This window comes from Giraffa tippelskirchi, chromosome 1 (genome assembly GCF_054371585.1).
Source record: "Giraffa tippelskirchi isolate mGirTip1 chromosome 1, T2T-mGirTip1v1.2.pri, whole genome shotgun sequence".
Lineage (NCBI taxonomy): Eukaryota > Metazoa > Chordata > Mammalia > Artiodactyla > Giraffidae > Giraffa > Giraffa tippelskirchi.
In genome coordinates, this window is record NC_137275.1 from 26,175,770 (window position 1) to 26,193,634 (window position 17,865).

Genomic DNA, 17,865 nt, shown 5'->3' on the forward strand with positions numbered 1-17,865 from the left:
AAATAAATGAAAATACAATGAATAGATGAGTAAACGGAGATATAAAAAAATATGTGACATTCTTAAAGTAGCTCCTGGTGAGGCCAAACTCCCAGATATTCAACTAATTATATACGGAAAACAGAAGCTTGTAAATTGGCAAATGCCTGAGGTTAACCACAGCGGGTGTTGGCTCTGGTCCGTCCAAGACGCCAACAGTCGGCTGAAATAAGAGAAGCTGGAATTCCAGAGCGGTCCGGGGGCTCTCATTCTCGCCCCGTGGGCTCCAAGAATTAGGAGCCGGCCTCCCCCAAGGCCGCCCGCAGGCCCCACATCTCGGACCTCTCCAGGTGCCCTCTCTCGGTTCCCTCCCAACCTCCTCGACTTCCCCGGGGGAGGGAGATGAACCGCCAGGTGTGACCCAGTAGGGGGAGTGGGTGAGCCGGCCCCGGGGCAGCCCGAAAGTGTCCCGGAGTGTGGGTGTGGGTGTGGGGTAACTTGGGTGGGAACGGCGTGGAGGTCACCGCAGCGAAGTCCTGCGCCCGGTCGGTGGGGTGTGTGCCACCGGAGCGAGGATAAATAGGAGGCTCCCTCCTCCCGGCGACACTCGCCGAACCTCCCGGCCGCCTGTCCTGGGTGTTTGCCCGCCCGGTAGCCCGGGTGCCAGCCTGGGGACTAGTTTCGCTTCCTGCTGGCTCCGGGCATTCGTTTCCAGGCACCCGGTCGGGGCGCCCGCGGCTCGGTAAGGGGGCGCAGGAGGAGGCGGGAGGCTCGTCTAGGGGCTGCCCGGCCCCGCAGCGCGGTTGATGGCCCGGGCCGCCCCGGGCGGCGGCGCCAGCCCCCTGCCCCTGCTCCCGGCCCTCGCCCTGGGTAAGTGGCCGCACTGGGCACTGGAGACCCGGGAGGAGAGTCTCGGGTGGAGTCGCAAGGAGGGCAAATCTTCCGCGCTGGCGTTTGGACTCCGAGGGCGCCCTGGGGCTGGCAGGGGCGGGTCGAAGAACTTGCACGATTTTGGGTAGCTCCAGGATCCGGCAATTGGGCACCTGGGGCTGCACCTGCTGCGGCGGCCCTGGGCCCAGGGGGCGTCCCGCTGGCGGGCGCCGAGCGGAGGGCAGGGGCGCAGGTGCCCGCGAGCGAGGGGTGGTGGCAGGGAAATCCACTAAAGTGGGAGCCTGGGAGACTAGACCGAGAAGACATCCCGGGGAGGAGGAGGAAAAGGATCTCCTTGACAGGCGATGCAGGCCTTGGGGAGTGTGGAGCCTGGTGGAGAGCTATTTGCCTGTGTGTGCTCCCTGGGCGGGTACTAGAGGTAGGAGGGGGAGGACCTGGGAGGCAGAGGGAGCTGAAGAGGGCCCAGAGAAGAATTATTACACTCCCTTCTTCCTGGCCAAGTTAGCGGGAACAGGAGAAGGGAAAAATAAAAAAGACTCAACTTTTGAGATCTTCTGGGTCTTCTGTTGCTGATAGGGAAGCAAAGGAAAGGGAGATGAGGTAATTCACTGAGGGCTACTACTACTGATGAAACACATAGGTGCTCCACTTGGAATATATGATTTCCTATTTTAAGGAGAAATTGCAGAGAGAAGACTTTTCTTCACCTCGAAGGTGAAACCTCAGTGGGTAGGTTAGGGACTACTGGGTGTGGTCACCTGCTAGGAGGGAAGAGTGGTCAGTGGAAGGAGTGGCAGGGTGCCTGGGACTCCCTGGAGGCTCTCCTCACCTCCTTGGGAGTCAGGGCTGGCAGGGAGAGAGCTGCAGCTTCGGATGCTGGCAACTTTATACAGCTGGAAGCAAGGCTCCCCTCGCCCTCCAGTATGGGAAAGTAGCAGGAAGATACTCAGGTGGGAAGATCCTACTACTTCAAGGTGTCCCCTCTGCATCTTGATCATTGGAGGTAGGGGGTGTGGGCAGAGGGATGGGCAACTGGCAATATTCTATAGTCCTGGCTGGGACGAGGGGGAGGGACATCTGGACTTGGGGCACCGATGTGACAGCTAAAGTATCTATGTGATGACAACACTATCTTCTGGCCTGGAAAGGGCTGGGCTTATGGAGGAAAAGAGGTGGGTTCTAAATGAAAACTTCCATTTGGCTGTGTCCTTGGAATAAGATTGGTGCCTAAAAGGTGTCATGGCCTTGGTTGGAAGTAGATCAGACTTAGACCATGGTTAGAGAGAAAGAACTGATTTACAGAGCCTGCAGAGGGAGAAGTCAGAAACAGTTTAGAGATGGAGTAATGTGGAGCCTGAAGAAGGGCAGTGAGCCTAGGAGGTAGGGCTAGAGACAGTACTATGCTTTTACCAGCATCACTTGGGTGAAACTAGCATTCTCTTCCTGTTTTATCTGCTTTGTCCTACTGTCAAAGTGTTAATTGAGAATCTGCTACAGTGAGCAAGATGCTAGAGCATATAAGAATGGGGGTGGGAAGAGGGCTCAAGAGAGTCTTAAAACGTGATTTTTGACCTAAAAGATATGTGTTAAATTTAGGAATGCAGGACTAACAGATATGAAACAATAGGAGAAAATGTCATGAAACCAGAGAAAGAACTCAATAGGGAGGAATGGACCAGTGGGGAGGCTGCATGGAGGACTTGAGTGGGTTGAATTGGAGCTTGGCTGGGTTTGAAACAGTTAAGAGAGAGGGAGGGCTTCCTGATGGCTCAGCTGGAGAAGGATCCACCTGCCAATGCAGGGGACACAAGAGACACTGGTTTGATCCTTGGGTCAACAGGATCCCCTCGAGAAGGAAATGGCAACCTCCCCCCGTATTCTTCCTGGAAAATCCCACGGACAGAGGAGCCTGGTGGGCTACAGTCCATGGGGTTGCAAAGAGTTGGACACGACTGAGGGTGTGTGCACACAGACACATACACACACACACACACATGATTTGAAATAGTGGAGAGAGAGGCAGGAGAAGGGGGAAAAGTATTTACCAAAGAAAGGGTTGGTGATGGGAATGAGATTAATTTCCTGGAGAGACAGGCAGTCTGCCTGCCAGAAAGTAGAATTGGTGAGAGGCAGACAGATTATGAAGAGCCAAAAGAAGCCAGATTAAAATATTTCGACGAGTCAATAAAAAGTTAAACATACACCATCATAGGTCTTGAATACAGAGTGATATAATGCAAACAATGATTTAAGCAGACAAGCCTGGCAGTGGGGTGCAGTGTGAGAGGAGAGGGGGCCAGAGTACATGATTGTCTCATAGATATAATCCAGGCAAGAGCTGATTCGGGACAAGATTAGGGTGGAGTGCCTGCAGAAATGGCTATAGTAGAAATGACTGTTCCAGGTTGATGGGCATTATTCCCTGTTAACTATCACATGGTGCTTTTTTTTTTTTCCTCAAAACTTGTCAAAAGGCAGAAATGAAAAACCAAAACCAAACAGAGCTCTAATCCAGTGCTGTTGTAACTGAGGGTAAACTAAGTGTGCAACTGCCTTGTTGAATGTTTGGCTTAGTGAATTGAATTCAGTCTCTAGATTCCCTAAGAGGCTCCACTCCTTGCTAAATGCCAAAGGATGTAATTTGTTGACCTCAGTGTTTCCATTAAGTGGTCCTGTTTCTCTCACACATACTTAATTTTTAAGTCTCATTCCTAATTTAAGTCACATGTTATTTTATTTACTTCTTGAAAAGAATGTGAGCAATGGCTTGTGTGATGTTCTAGGGTGTGTGTGTGTGTGTGTGTGTGTGTCTCACAGCAAAAGTGCCTTGAGAGCTGGCAATGAATAGACATGAGACCTGGTTCCAGCTCTGCCATTCCATGACTCTGAGATGTCTGTAAATTACAATTTTCTGGGCATTGTTTTTCTCATTCTGTAAAGTAAAGGGGTTGCTTTAGATGAGACTAAGGTCCTTATCAACTTGACACTTCGCTGATCTTTTTAAAAAATATTTACTTATTTGGCTGCACTGGGTCTTAGCAACAGCACTTAGGATCTTTGATCTTTGTTAGACACGTAGGATCTTTAGTGGCATGTGGACTCTTCTTAGTTGAGGCACGTGGGTCTAGTTCCCTGACTAGGGATCAAACCTGGGCCTCCTGCACTGGGAGTGTGAAATCTTAGCCACTGGACCACCAGGGATGTCCCAACACTCTCCTGATCTTTAACCAACATTTCTCCTGGGAATTTAAGAGAAAATCTTTCTACGATAACATTTAATTTCCATTTACTTGTAATAGATCTTTGTTTCCTATAAACTTTATCTTTACAAAAAGAATCATACATGCTCCTTTCTTTGATAAATATGGTAAAAGGGCAAGAACTTTGTTTAAAGTGTTTTTTCAATTTTGAAGAAGTTGGATTCCTTATAAATTTCTCCTTCTCATTCATTGCTGTAACAAACTAAAGCTAAAATCCTAACCAGTGAAAAAGGGAAAAAATGCTTTATAAAAAACAATGAATGAGTTTTAAGGTCAAAAATATGTTCTGCTCCTTATAAACATCTACACCATTAATATATATAAGTTGTTTTTTTTCTTCTTGAAGATATGAATGTATTCATGATATAATATCTGACTTTCAAGTTGTAAAGCAGGTAGGTGGCAGCAAGTAAAATTATCATTATAGAAAGGAAGTAGCTGGAGGCCAACACAGTGAGGATTTTAGGATTTGCCTCTTCAGTTATGCTTTTTGGCTTAGAAAAGCCTTGGGAGTTTTTTTTCCTTTTCAAAAATTCCAGGTTTCATAGGCCACACTTGCATATTAACAAGTGTTACAAATCAGATTTTGCTATTGTTCCATTCTCAGTTGTTGTGTGGAAACTCCCAAATAATTCTGCAAGAAAGACCCCAGTATTGCAGACAGGCTTTATTGTGCCCACTGAAAGTGGCTCCGCCAAAGCTTGACCTGCAAATATCTGTGCTAAAGTCAAAGGTGCCCAGGAAAGAGAGTACCTGTGTCTGTCCACACCCCTGGCGTTGCTCCATCTTTGCTGAGACTGCTCACCCCAGTTCCGTGTGCTTTTGAAATCTGTGGAGAGTCCAGTGGGAAAGCCTCCTCTTGTTTTTTCTCACCCCTCCCCCACCATAGCTCAGATGGTAAAGAATCTGTCTGCAATGCATGAGACAGGGATTCAATCCCTGGGTCAGGAAGATCCCCTGGAAAAGGAAATGGCAACCCACTCCAATATTCTTGCCTGGAAAATCCCCATGGACAGAGGAGCCTGGCAGGCTACAGTCCATGGGGTCGCAAAGAGTTGGACATAACTAAGGGATTAACACACATACTAATAGTAGTCAGCTCGTGTCAGGACACAGGCATGAATACTAGTAGGAGCCTAGGTTAGGGGTGAGTCATTGAAACAGGTACCAAACTGAAGCCCGAGTCACCCATCTAAAACATGATTATCAGCTTTGGCACAGTGATAAGGAATCTGCCTGCTAGTGCAGGAGACTCAAGAGACACAGGTTCAACTCCTGGGCTGGGAACATCCCCTGGAATAAGAAATGGCAACCCACTCCAGTATTCTTGCCTGGAAAATTCCATGGACAAAGGAGCCTGGCTGGGCTACAGTCCATGGGATCCCAGAGAGTCAGACTTGTCTGAGCGCTGGGGCATAGCATGCTGTTAGAATTAGTGTCTTCCCAGGGCGGTCCAAATAGATTAGCCAGAATCTGAGCTGCAGGCAGTTTAGGCCTAAGCCATAATCCTGATAGAGTTCCGAAATTGTGGACAAACCCTTGGATCCACAAAGAATCCATATTCTAGTTGGTCAAGAGTCTCCCAAAATAAAATTTAAGACGAAAGCAATCTGATTAAAATGGCTATACTTTGTGCTGCTAATGATTGCTAACTTGCTCAAGCATATTTGTATCTTAAAAAAGGAATCTTGGTAGCTCACATGAATCTGTACTTGCTGTATTTTTTTAAAAAAGGAGATTTTTTTTAGATGGTTGGAGAGAGATGGAGTATTTCATCTTAATTAGTATCAGTGAGGCAATAACCTACATTGATTATCAGTAACACCAAGTCAAATAGCCAAGAAGTACTTTTATTCATTCTTTATGTTTGGTTTTAAAGGGTACGTAGTATAGTATTTGGGCTTCCCCAGTGGCTCAGTGGTAAAGAATCCACCTGCAATACAAGAGCCACAGGAAATGCTGGTTCAATCCTTGGGTGCGGAAGATCCCCTCGAGGAGGGCATGGCAATGCATTCCAATATTCTTGCCTGGAGAATCCCATGGACAGAAGAGCTGGGTGTGCTATAGTCGTTAGGGTTGCAAAGAGTTGGACATGACTGAAGCATCTGAGCGCACACAGTCTAGTATTTACCTGACCTCTAGACCAGAATCATTGATTCCAAAACAGTGGCAGAAAGTATGACAGTGTTTGTGTCCAGGCTTCTTGTTTTAAAGTGCCTCAGTTGGTTGTATAACAGGATGAGTTACTAATATAGCATTTCTCTTTGCAAAGAGCTTCCCCAGTGGGTCAGCGGTAAAGAATCTGCCTATAATGCAAGAGATGCAGGTTCAATTCCTCAGTCAAAAATATCCCCTGGAGAAGGAAATGGCAACTCACTCACATTTTCTTGCCTGGGAAAGCCCATGGACAGAGGAACCTGGTGAGCTGTAGGCCGTTGGGTCCCAAAGGAATTGGACATGACTTTGTGACTAAACAACCGCTCTGCAAAATCATGGATTTATTCATTAATTTAGCCTTACCTTTGAGATGTATAAAAAGTGCATGGCGCATAGTAGGAGCTGAAAACATACAGTTAATTGAATGAATGAATGAATGAGTGCAAGTGGCTGTTGGTGACAGTGCCCAGGCATGAAGGGAAGAGTAGGTTCAGTAAAGAAAACAGCTGATTCTTGTTGCCAAAACATGCTCACAACTCAAAGATGATGTAGAAGGACACGTTTCTTCATCTTTTCTTACTTGGGACTCGCCTCTGGTGGTGCTAGAGATACCTTTACAAAGGGACTTTATTTGGCAAATAGTAAGTTTACTTCTGTTTTAGGTTCAGAACTGCTACTTGTCTCTCACATGTTTGGTTCAAGGGCAGATCTTATCAGTCAAAATATAGGCTTTTAGAGCAGGTGTTTAAAGCAGGGAGGGAAATGCACTGGACTCAGGGCATTCTCCATTGGTTCATTAAGGAAAATGCCCGTTGGATTTTGTGAGGTGTGAGGTGACTTGCTCTCTTATATGGTTAGAACTTTTCCTAACACATGTGTGTTTCATTAGCTGGGAGTAACAACTTGGTTATTTATGGGTTTCTGTTTAGTATTAAATATATGAAAACCTTTGATGGTTCCCATAGAAGTTGAGATGGATTTGCTGTGGAGTCTGAATGCAGTCTGACTTGTTAGTATTGAGGGATTCTCTGACTTATCTAATGTTATGTCGAAGTATTTCATAGCTATCCACTGTTTGGATTCCTTGATGGTTAGATGTTAGCATTGTGAGCCAATGGCTCAGGCCTGTCCAGAGTAGGAAAGGAAGGCTTATTTCTTCCTCTAATGCAGACAGCATAGTAGAAAGGACAGGGAATTATCATCAGAGCTGAATGAGACCATTTGAGGAGACCCAGACTTGACTTGAGGGTTCCCAGGTGGTGCTAGTGGTAAAGAACCTGCCTGTCAATGCAGGAGATGTAAGAGACACTGGTTCAATCCTTGGCTCAGGAAGATTCCTTGGAGAAGGGAATGGCAACCTACTCCTGTATTCTTGCCTGGAGAATCCCATGGACAGAGGAGACTGGTGGGCTACAGTCCATAGGGTCACAAGGAGTCAGAGATGACTGAAGTGACCTAGCAAGACTTGACTTGTTCATGACCACCTTCCTATTGGATTTTTGGCATTTGACTAGTCCAGTCTCCTAGAGTGACTGACATAAGACATTGCTATGTACTCAGATATCTGCTTAACCTTGGGTATGAAATCTCAACATAATAACTCTTTACACTCTGGAGACCTTCACAATTGATAAAGTGTTTTCATATTAATACCATTACCTCACTGATCTTTACACCAAAAATAATAGCAGAGCAATTATGTAGTATACATGTTGGGCGCTATTCTAAGTGTGTAATATCTGGTTTCATCCATGTGACACTAACCCCTGAACACACCAGCTAGACATAATGATGATTCCCATTTATGTTGAAGGATATGAGGCATAGAGGCATTAAGTAACTTGTTCTGGCTTTATGAGCCTGAACAATGAGGATGACGTGACAATGCCTGGATCACAGTAGATAAATATTTGTGGCTGAATGAAAAAGACAGCAGAGTGCAGTATGTATCACTGTATTTAAGAGGAACTCAGTTCTTCTTATTTAAAAAGCATTTAAGTTTATTTTCCTACCATCTTTCTTTCCCTGCTGCCTACCCTCACATATGTGGCATCCTTGGCTTGGGCTACGCCTCAGATTCTTGGACTCTTGGCTCTTCCTCCCAGCCAGGAAACCTGCCCACTCACATCCCAGGCCCAGACCATTCCAGCTGGTAGTGAACAGTTGGCATTGGTCAGGCCAGGTGTTTTCCTTTGGTCTGTGCCTAGAATCACTTTGACCATCCTAGTCTGATCCTGTCCTTAAACAAATCTGAACCTGTGGGGTGACTCCTCCACTTTCCTGGAATGCTTGCAGCACTGTGACATTTGGGGAACACTCCTTGGTGCAGATGGAGAGGGGTGATCTAGCTTTAGATTCCCCCTGATTGCACCCATAGGCCTGTTACTGAGAAGGAGTAAAAAGAGCATATCCTGAGTCAATGTGATGCTGTGGGCAAAAGTATAGATTCTGAGCTGGACTATCTAGGCATGACTCCCCTGGCACTGTGGGTTAACAACTCCTTCATCTTGGACAAATCTCTTAAACCCTCTTGGCATCAGTTTCTTCATCTGTAAAAGCTGACAGCAACAGAACTGAGACTGTTATGTGGACTGAGTGAGTTACTGCATAAAGCACTTAAGCTGTGCCTGCAACATAGTTAGTTCTAGATTAACACGGGCTGTTATAATGGATAATTGGAAAGCATAGATGAAGCTATTAATTTTAAAAATTGTAGATATTTTGATTCTGGGTATTTCTAAAATACAATCAGCACCTACCAACTGGTGGGAAAACTTTCCCTTGCCTTTATTTCTCAAATTCCTCCTCCCACTAGTTATGAAATAGGCAATAGATAGGAATTCTCAAAAAGAGTTCTATTTTGGCTGGTTTTGATAGGAAGGAACAAATGTAAGAAATGGTGCTGCAAAATGCTTATCTACTTTCTAAAAATAAGAAGTCTCAATGGGTTCTTCTTCAACTGCCAATTTTGATCCTAGTTTTGTGCAATGTAAAGCTTTCCAGCACTTGCTTGACATTGACCCCCAAACCCAGCATCTTAAGGTGAATCAGATAACAAGTCATTCTTCACTAGCAGAGAAAAATAAAATATTTACAAGATAATTTTGATACTTTTAATCTCATCAAAATGAGGTTGTCTCATTTATTGGGGGTTATGCAAATAATTCTTATATAAAAAGAATAAGGTGTCATATTTGAAGAATGAATAGTGATACAATGTCAAAATTCACTTCTAAATGTCAGACAAATGGAAAATAACCTGGTTGTTTTAGAAAAGTTTTCTTTTGACAAAATAACTTCTTCAGGTTTTAAAGAGCCAAGAGCCCTGCATAAATGTTAAGTTGTTCCATAATAATTGTCTTATAACATTGAGGAAACAGGAAAAACACACCCCTACACTCAAAGCAGAGCCAAGAAGCCAAACGACTGAAGGGCAGTAACTTCTCAATGTAAAAGGAACTGGAGCTCCACAGGTGCCTGGGAATGCAGGGCTGCTTGGAATTTGGGGAAATGCCCCTCAGAAAGCCTCAGGATTGAGAAAAAGCATATGTCCTGCTGAATGTGGGGCTATAGACTACCTGGCCAAAGAGGAGGGGGGAGACAGGGAATGGAGAAATTACCATTTTCATAACCATTTTCTATGCTTTCTATAAGCACTCAAAATAGGTCCAAAAAAAAAAAAAAGGTTACTTCCTCGGTGGTTTTCGACAACAGAATAGCCATTTCTTGGGGTTCTTTAATATGTTTAACTCTTACGAGGCCTAAAAGATTTCATCTGCTAGATCAGATAGTTAAATTATCAAACATGTAAACAAACATGCAAGACAGTCACAAACAGACAAAGAACTTTCACTGACATGAGATATTATCTGCAAATTTAGCCAAACTTTTTTACTTTATCAGTGTTTACTATAATACTTTTAAAATTCTCCTACTTGAGTAGCTTCTCTAAATTTATAGGTTAGTTTGAAAAAAACTTTCATCATAGTCATTAGCATTCCATAGGAATAACATAAATACGTGTGCTGTAGTATCACTGTTGCTCTCATGATAAGCAACATGAAAGCACATGCTTTCCAAGCACAGTAAGATGTCAGGCTACCCATTCTTTTTTTTTTTTTTTTTTTTTTTGTAAATTTATTTATTTTAGTTGGGGGCTAGTTACTTTGCAGTGTTGTGGTGGTTTTTGCCATACATTGAAAAAAATAATAATAATAATTGATAAATTCTGTTAACTAAAATTTCAAATGTCATTATTTCAGGAGACACATTTCTAAAATTGCCATCCTGTGATAGGAAACTTCCATGAGAAGATTCTCTACTCACTTTTAGATAAATGAAAATTACCCTGTAAGAGAGGGCAAGAAGGACAAAAATGTGACTTAAATGCCAGATGAAATGAATACACTTTTCATTGGCCTTGACAGAAGCATAACAAACAAAATGCACTCTGTTCTTTCTTACCAATTTCTACCCAACAGCATCCACCACTATTAAATACTTCTTGAGTGGTTTTCTAGATTAGTCAGATGCTTTATTCAGGATGTGGTGAACAGAGGTTGCAAAGTTTCAATTAGAAATATGTGGTGTGACTATTTCTTAATGAGTCTTATTTTCATAGGTCACACAAGAAAATCAATTGAATTATCTCACAGTCACACCACACATATCAAGAAGGTCCTTGTTTCTTAATAGTTCTGTGTATAATTCTTCACTCCAGTTGGACATCTTTATGAATTGTCCCCCAGAGCATACTCAGCTCCTTTCTATGTCATTACCTTTGGTTCAGTTTGGTTTCCAATTTCTTTTTTGAAACTTTTCCCACTGATTTCTTCAGCTCAACACCTTTCCCCTTTTTGGAATTCTATTACAACTTATTTTCTTTATAGTTATTTACCATTAGTCACTCAGTTGTGTCCAGCTCTTCGTGATAATGTGGACTGTAGTCTACCAGTCTCTTCAGTCCATGAAATTCTCCAGGCAAGACTACTGGAGTAGTTATCCATTCCCTTCTCCAAGGGGTCTTCTTGACCCAGGGATCAAAGCCAGGACTCCAGCATTGTAGGCAGATTCTTTACCATCTGAGCCACCAGGGAAGCCTTGGCACTTATAAATATAGTGTCTGATATTGATTGACTGATATTTCTGGTCTCTGCAAATTGTTTGATTAATAAAAATAATAATGGGCTAATGTTCAGTTCAGTTCAGTCGCTCAGTCACGTCCGACTCTTTGCAACCCCATGAGCTTCAGCACTCCAGGCCTCCCTGTCCAACACCAACTTCCGGAGCCCACCCAAACTCATGTCCATTGAGTCGGTGATGCCATCCAGCCATCTCATCCTCTGTCGTCCCCTTCTCCTCCTGCCCTCAATCTTACCCAGCATCAGGGTCTTTTCCAATGAGTCAGCACTTTGCATCAGGTGGCCAAAGTATTGGAGTTTCAGCTCAAACATCAGTCCTTCCAATGAACACCCAAGACTGATCTCCTTTAGGATGGACTGGCTGGATCTCCTGGCAGTCCAAGAGACTCTCAAGAGTCTTCTCCAACACCACAGTTCAAAAGCATCAATTCTTCGGCGCTCAGCTTTCTTTATAGTCCAACTCTCACATCCATACATGACCATGGAAAAACCATAGCCTTGACTAGAGGGACCTTTGTTGGCAAAGTAGTGTCTCTGCTTTTTAATATGCTGTCTAGGTTGGTCATAACTTTCCTTCCAAGGAGTAAGCGTCTTTTAATTTCATGGCTGCAAGCACCATCTGCAGTGATTTTGGAGCCCAAAAAAATAAAGTCTCTCACTGTTTCCACTGTTTCCCCATCTATTTGCCATGAAGTGATGGGACCAGATGCCATGATCTTAGTTTTCTGAATGTTGAGCTTTAAGCCAGCTTTTTCACTCTCCTCTTTCACTTTCATCAAGAGGCTCTTTAGTTCTTCTTCACTTTCTGCCTTAAGGATGGTGTCATCTGCATATCTGAGGTTATTGATATTTCTCCCGGCAATCTTGATTCTAGCTTGTGCTCCCTCCAGCCTAGCGTTTCTCATGATGTACTCTGCATATAAGTTAAATAAGCAAGATGACAATATACAGCCTTGACATACTCCTTTTCCTATTTGGAACCGGTCTGTTGTTCCATGTCCAGTTCTAAGTGTTGCTTCCTGACCTGCATACAGTTTTCTCAAGAGGCAGGTCAGGTGGTCTGGTATTCCCATCTCTTTCAGAATTTTCCACAGTTTATTGTGATCTCCACAGTCAAAGGCTTTGGCATAGTCAATAAAGCAGAAATAAATGTTTTTTTGGAACTCTCTTGCTTTTTCGATGGGCTAATATTAAGTTGGATTAACTTACCATAACTTATTTTAAGGACCTAAATTCTGGGACTTTTTTAGGTTGGGTGAGCATCTACTCTAAAACCCTATGTTCTTTTCTTTACCATTATCAAAGTTTGATGATTGTTTCCTCATGGGTCAGAGGCTGTGTTATCACTGGATCGAGAGGCCAACTTCGTTATTCCTCCTCACTTTGCACTCGGATAATCCTCCTTGATAACAAATTTTTCTCTTTCCTTGGTTCCTTTTGCTTCCTCTCGTTGAACTATTATGGAAATTCAGTGAGCCCAGAGCTTTTCATTTAAAGTGCTACAATGTCTGACTGTCTTGTCTGGACTTATAAAGGAATAGGATTCAAAAAGTCAAGTTTTGACAACTGATTATTTCTAAGAAACTAGCTCTAGGTTACTACAGGGGTCTTATTCAATTTAGTCATTGTTGTCATAGGTTTAATAATGGTCAATAGCCAAAATAAAAAGGTTGATTTACTGGCAAAGGCATTATTGTGTTGACAGATTTCAGATATATGAGTTAGTTTATGTATGACAGGTTGTTACATTGCTTCCCTTTCTGAGCTTTAAAAATATTATTGTGGGGTTCTTTTATGAGTTAAATATAGACTACCTGTCATTCTAAGTCCTTCCTAAACACTGAGATATTGTTTCTACCATTCAGAATAAAATTTTGTGTTGAAGGAGGAAGGAGTTCATATTCCAATTTCCTTATTTTGAATGGACATAAACTATTTGTGAAGACTCTCGTTTTTTTCTCTACCCTTTTCTAGGCCTCCTCTCCTAGCCCTGAAAATCCGGAACCTGTCTTTCAGTTTTATAAGAATAGATAGTCCTTTGGGTGGTGTGATTTGAGAGATATTAGAAAAATCTCTCCTTGTCCTGGAAAAAGGTTCCCTCTGAGATGTTCTGATGCCACCAAATACTCCACTATGTTGGGACACAAAGTCAGGCATTTCTTAAGGGCCCTTCAACTACCTCCCTTGTCCCTTGATCCGCTCTCTACTCATACCAGGTTGCCCCTCTTTTGGGACTTAGATACAAGGCCATGTCCCAGGGCAGGCATTCCAGCCTCTCACTCACCAAGTGGCCAGAGAGAGGGGCAGGCAGCACCCAGTGGGGTAAATTTCATCCAGTGGGAAATGGGTGATGGAAGTGATTGGGGTAGAGAAATTCCTCCTGCATTCTTTCTTCTGTTGGGCTGCTTCAAGATGCAGTTCCTTTACAGACTTTTTACACGGACCGTGGGTGAGTGAACGTGTCACTCGTTTCTGTCTTTGTGACTCCCTCTGGAGCTGCACCCAGAGTGACGGGTGTTGACATTGCACTGTCTCCTTCTCAGCTGCCTTTCCTTTTTTCTCATTCTCACTACCCAGAGCTTGTACATCCCCAACAAAGTGATAACCCCTGAATCTGTATCTCAGGCTCCCAGAAGACCAGTTGAGGCACTTGATTCTAGACTATTTCTGTTGAATTAAACAATTTCTTTCTTTGCAGGTATGCTTTGAAAGCAAATGCATTTAGAAAGGGAAATCTAGGAAGAAATTGCATTCTATTAGGGGAAAGATTAAAGCAATAGGAGGATACTCGTTTATAGGAGGGGAAAAGACAACCATGAAAAAGGATAGGAAAGGAGTCAACAAAAGATGGAGAACATCTATGTCAAACTTAATCTATTGCACAGCTTTTTACTCAGCCACCCACAGGCTCAATGTTAAAAAGGATTTCTACCCCTGAATATTTTTTTCAAATCCATTTTAGATATGTCCTCTTTTTGGATGTAGAAAATACATTTTGTGTATAGTATGCATACTTAGGATTCTGGTTTTCTTTTTGACAGTATAGATACATTGGGGAAATTTCCCAGCCGCTTAAATTCTAACATTGATTTAAATTTTAAAACTTTATTAATTTTAATTTTCAAAAAATAAAAATTAGATATATAATGCATTTGATTGCTAAATAGCATCGTCTAAGATTTGAATTTATCTGTTATATTTGTATCATTGACTTATTTAACAAACCAACTGAATCAGTAGCACCCGTCTGACATAAACACCATGCTGAGTCGCTGACAGACGGTACTGAAAATACAAAGAAACATAAATGCAGATGATGATGTATTTCTATTAACTAGTTGAAGTGAGTTCATGTTAATTATCTTTTTAAAAACATTGGAGAAAAACAGCATGTGGAAAGACCAACATACAGGTTTTTCTCACTGAACACTTTTCATCTTGCACTATAGAAGTGTAATAAGGTATATGTACATTTATTTATCTTTTGTAGTTTGTTTCATAGGAATACTTTATACACGAGGCAAATCACACCATAAATGTAGAAATGTCAGTATCCATTAATGAGAATGAGAATCTATATTTTACTATAGTAACAAGAATTTTTTTTGCTTTTGGGCTCATAGCTGCTATTCTGTTGAGTTCTATATTGTGACAGGTATTGCCAAGGTTAATAATCATAATTTACTTTTTCCAGTTGCTTTAAGCAGCTAGCTAAATCGTTACCTTGTAAGTCATGTATTATGGGCCTCAGTTTGTAGATGGACACCCTGTAGTTCAGTGTTGAGTAACTTACTCATATCACAAAGCTGGTAATTAAAAGGTACATTCAGGATTCAAATACAGCTCCATTTGACTTCAAACATATCCTTTTCTTATTAATCCCTCTAATATAGATGAACTTTTGGGAATTTGACTATGAAATATTCTTCTGATTTCTGCTTGTATTTGTAAATTGATATATTCTCTGTTGGATTGCCTAATGGGACATGGAGTGTGATTTGAATCCTAAAATAAGACTGATATGATATCACAGGAAATCACTGGATTTAGTAGACACAAGTAGATGTCCTAAGTTATCAGACAATGGACATATGGACATTTTGTGATACTGTTATATATTTATTTTAAAAATATAAAATGCACTTGGGTCTAAAAATGGAAAGTTCAGCTCAGAGATGAGGCAAATACAACGTATATGACTATTTGGCTTGGTTACATTTGATCTTTTTAAATAGTTGACCCAGCTGGTACATGATTTACCTCAGCATTAGCAGTAACTTTGAGACGGCGGGTCATGCTCCTTGTCAAACTGTGTCTCTTTGAATGCTTGTATTGTTCCCAATGACTTCATTCTCTATGCTGGCTGACAGGGATAATACTTTTAATACATTCCATAATTTTTAATTTGAGAATCTCAAAGTGCAGAAAAGTAAATGGAGCTTTGACTCAAGGATTCTTTTCCTTTTTGTCTTTATGAGTAGATCCACCATTTAAAAACCAAAAAAAAAAAAAAAAAAACAACCAACCCCAGAAATACAGCCTCAATATCCAGTCACTTAGTAAATGCAGCTAATTTAACTTTCTTGTGTGTCATTTTGTTTTTATTGCTTGAATGCATCTGAGAATTCTGCAGGTTATGTGCAGCAGGGAGGCATGGATAATAGATTGAATGAAAGAATAAGAAAACAAAGAGATTGTGAAGTATTTGAATGACAGCTAAAATTTAATGCAATAACATTTAAAAGGGACAAGTGCAAATTCACGTTTAGGTGAAAATTAAAATGAAACAAAACAAAGGAACAAAAAGTCCATCAATACACTGCCTTCTAGCATATAAGAAATTTAGGAGTTTCTTTTTATTCTAAGCAGCATAAAACCCCTGAAATTAATGGAATAATTTAAAAGGGCTGATATGCTATAGGGCTGCATATGGTGACTTCAGTGTGGTGGTTGAGAGCCCCACTCTGTCTTTGCCAAATCATGTAAAATAGTGTTTTATTTTAACCTTGTATTTAAGGAGGATGTAAGGTTTATGAGAGGTCTTGGTGATTTCAGGTAAAATATGATTGACATTACCAGGACGTTTAGCCTGAGGAAAAGAAATTCTTTCAGGAAGGCTTGATTTCTGGCTACAAATATTTGAAGATCTGTCATGAGAAAGGGAGATTAGACTTATTCTAGGTGATTCCAATTAGAGTAAAACTATGGGAAGGCAAAAACTAGTTCAACATAAAGAAGCATTTGTAGAGGTTTAGAAATAGATGCTTAATATTTATTTTGAATGAATGACTGTGATTGAAAGAATGGATGAATGGTATCATTGAAATGGGATGCCTTAGAAGACAGTGAAGTTTCTTTACTAAAATTTTAAAGGCAGGCTTGATGAACTCTCTCAGGAGATGTTTTACAGAGAAGCTGAGAGTTTGTTGGGGGCTTCCCAGGTGGAGCTAGTGGAAACCCACCTGCCAATGTAGGAGACATGAGACACGGGTTCAATACCTGGATCGGGAAGACTCCAGAGAGGAGGCCATGGCAACGCACTCCAGTACTCCAGCCTGGAGTATTGCCTGCCTCTCTCATGGACAGAGAAGCCTGGCAGGCTACAGTCCATAGGGTTGCAATAGAGTCAGACAAGACTGAGGCAACTTAGCCATGAGAGTTGGTTGGTAGGAGATTTGAATTTGGCCTTGGAGTACAGAATGAAGCAGGGCAAAGGCTAATAGAGTTTTGCCAAGAGAACGCACTGGTCATAGCAAACACCCTCTTCCCAAACACAAGAGAAGACTACACATGGACATCACCAGATGTTCAACACCGGAATCAGATTGATTATATTCTTTGCAGCCAAAGATGGAGAAACTCTATACAGTCAGCAAAAACAAGATTGGGAGCTGACTGTGGCTCAGATCATGAACTCCTTATCGCCAAATTCAGACTTAAATAGAAGAAAGTAGGGAAAACCACTAGACCATTCAGGTATGACCTAAATCAAATCCTTGATGATTATACAGTGGAAGTGAGAAATAGATTTAAGGGACTAGATCTGATAGACAGAGTGCCTGATGAACTACAGACAGAGGTTCGTGACATTGTACAGGAGACAGAGATTAAGACCATCCTCATGGAAAAGAAATGCAAAAAAGCAAAATGGCTGTCTGAGGAGGCCTTACAAAAAGCTGTGAAAAGAAGAGAAGCGAAAAGCAAAGGAGAAAAGGAAAGATATTCCCATTTGAATGCAGAGTTCCAAAGAATAGCAAAGAGAGATAAGAAAGCCTTCCTCAGCAATCAATGCAAAGAAATAGAGGAAAACAACAGAATGGGAAAGAATAGAGATATCGTCAAGAAAATTAGAGATATCAAGGGAACATTTCATGCAAAGATGGGCTCAATAAAGGACAGAAATGGTATGGACCTAACAGAAGCAGAAGATATTAAGA

At 42.0% G+C, this 17,865-nt stretch overlaps 1 protein-coding gene across 3 annotated transcripts in view; it reads left to right on the forward strand.

The window, feature by feature from the left end:
* Positions 1 to 429: 429 nt before the first annotated feature.
* The window catches only part of BTC (betacellulin), a 49,747-nt gene continuing 32,311 nt past the window's right edge, over positions 430 to 17,865 (forward strand). For 2 of the 3 annotated variants that reach the window (XM_081498053.1, XM_081498309.1), the window contains exon 1: positions 430 to 849. In XM_081498053.1, the coding sequence (XP_081354179.1) occupies positions 786 to 849 (64 nt within the window). In that variant the 5' untranslated portion in view covers positions 430 to 785. The remainder of the gene's footprint in view (positions 850 to 17,865) is intronic. The other variant, XM_081498132.1, reaches the window with a different exon arrangement.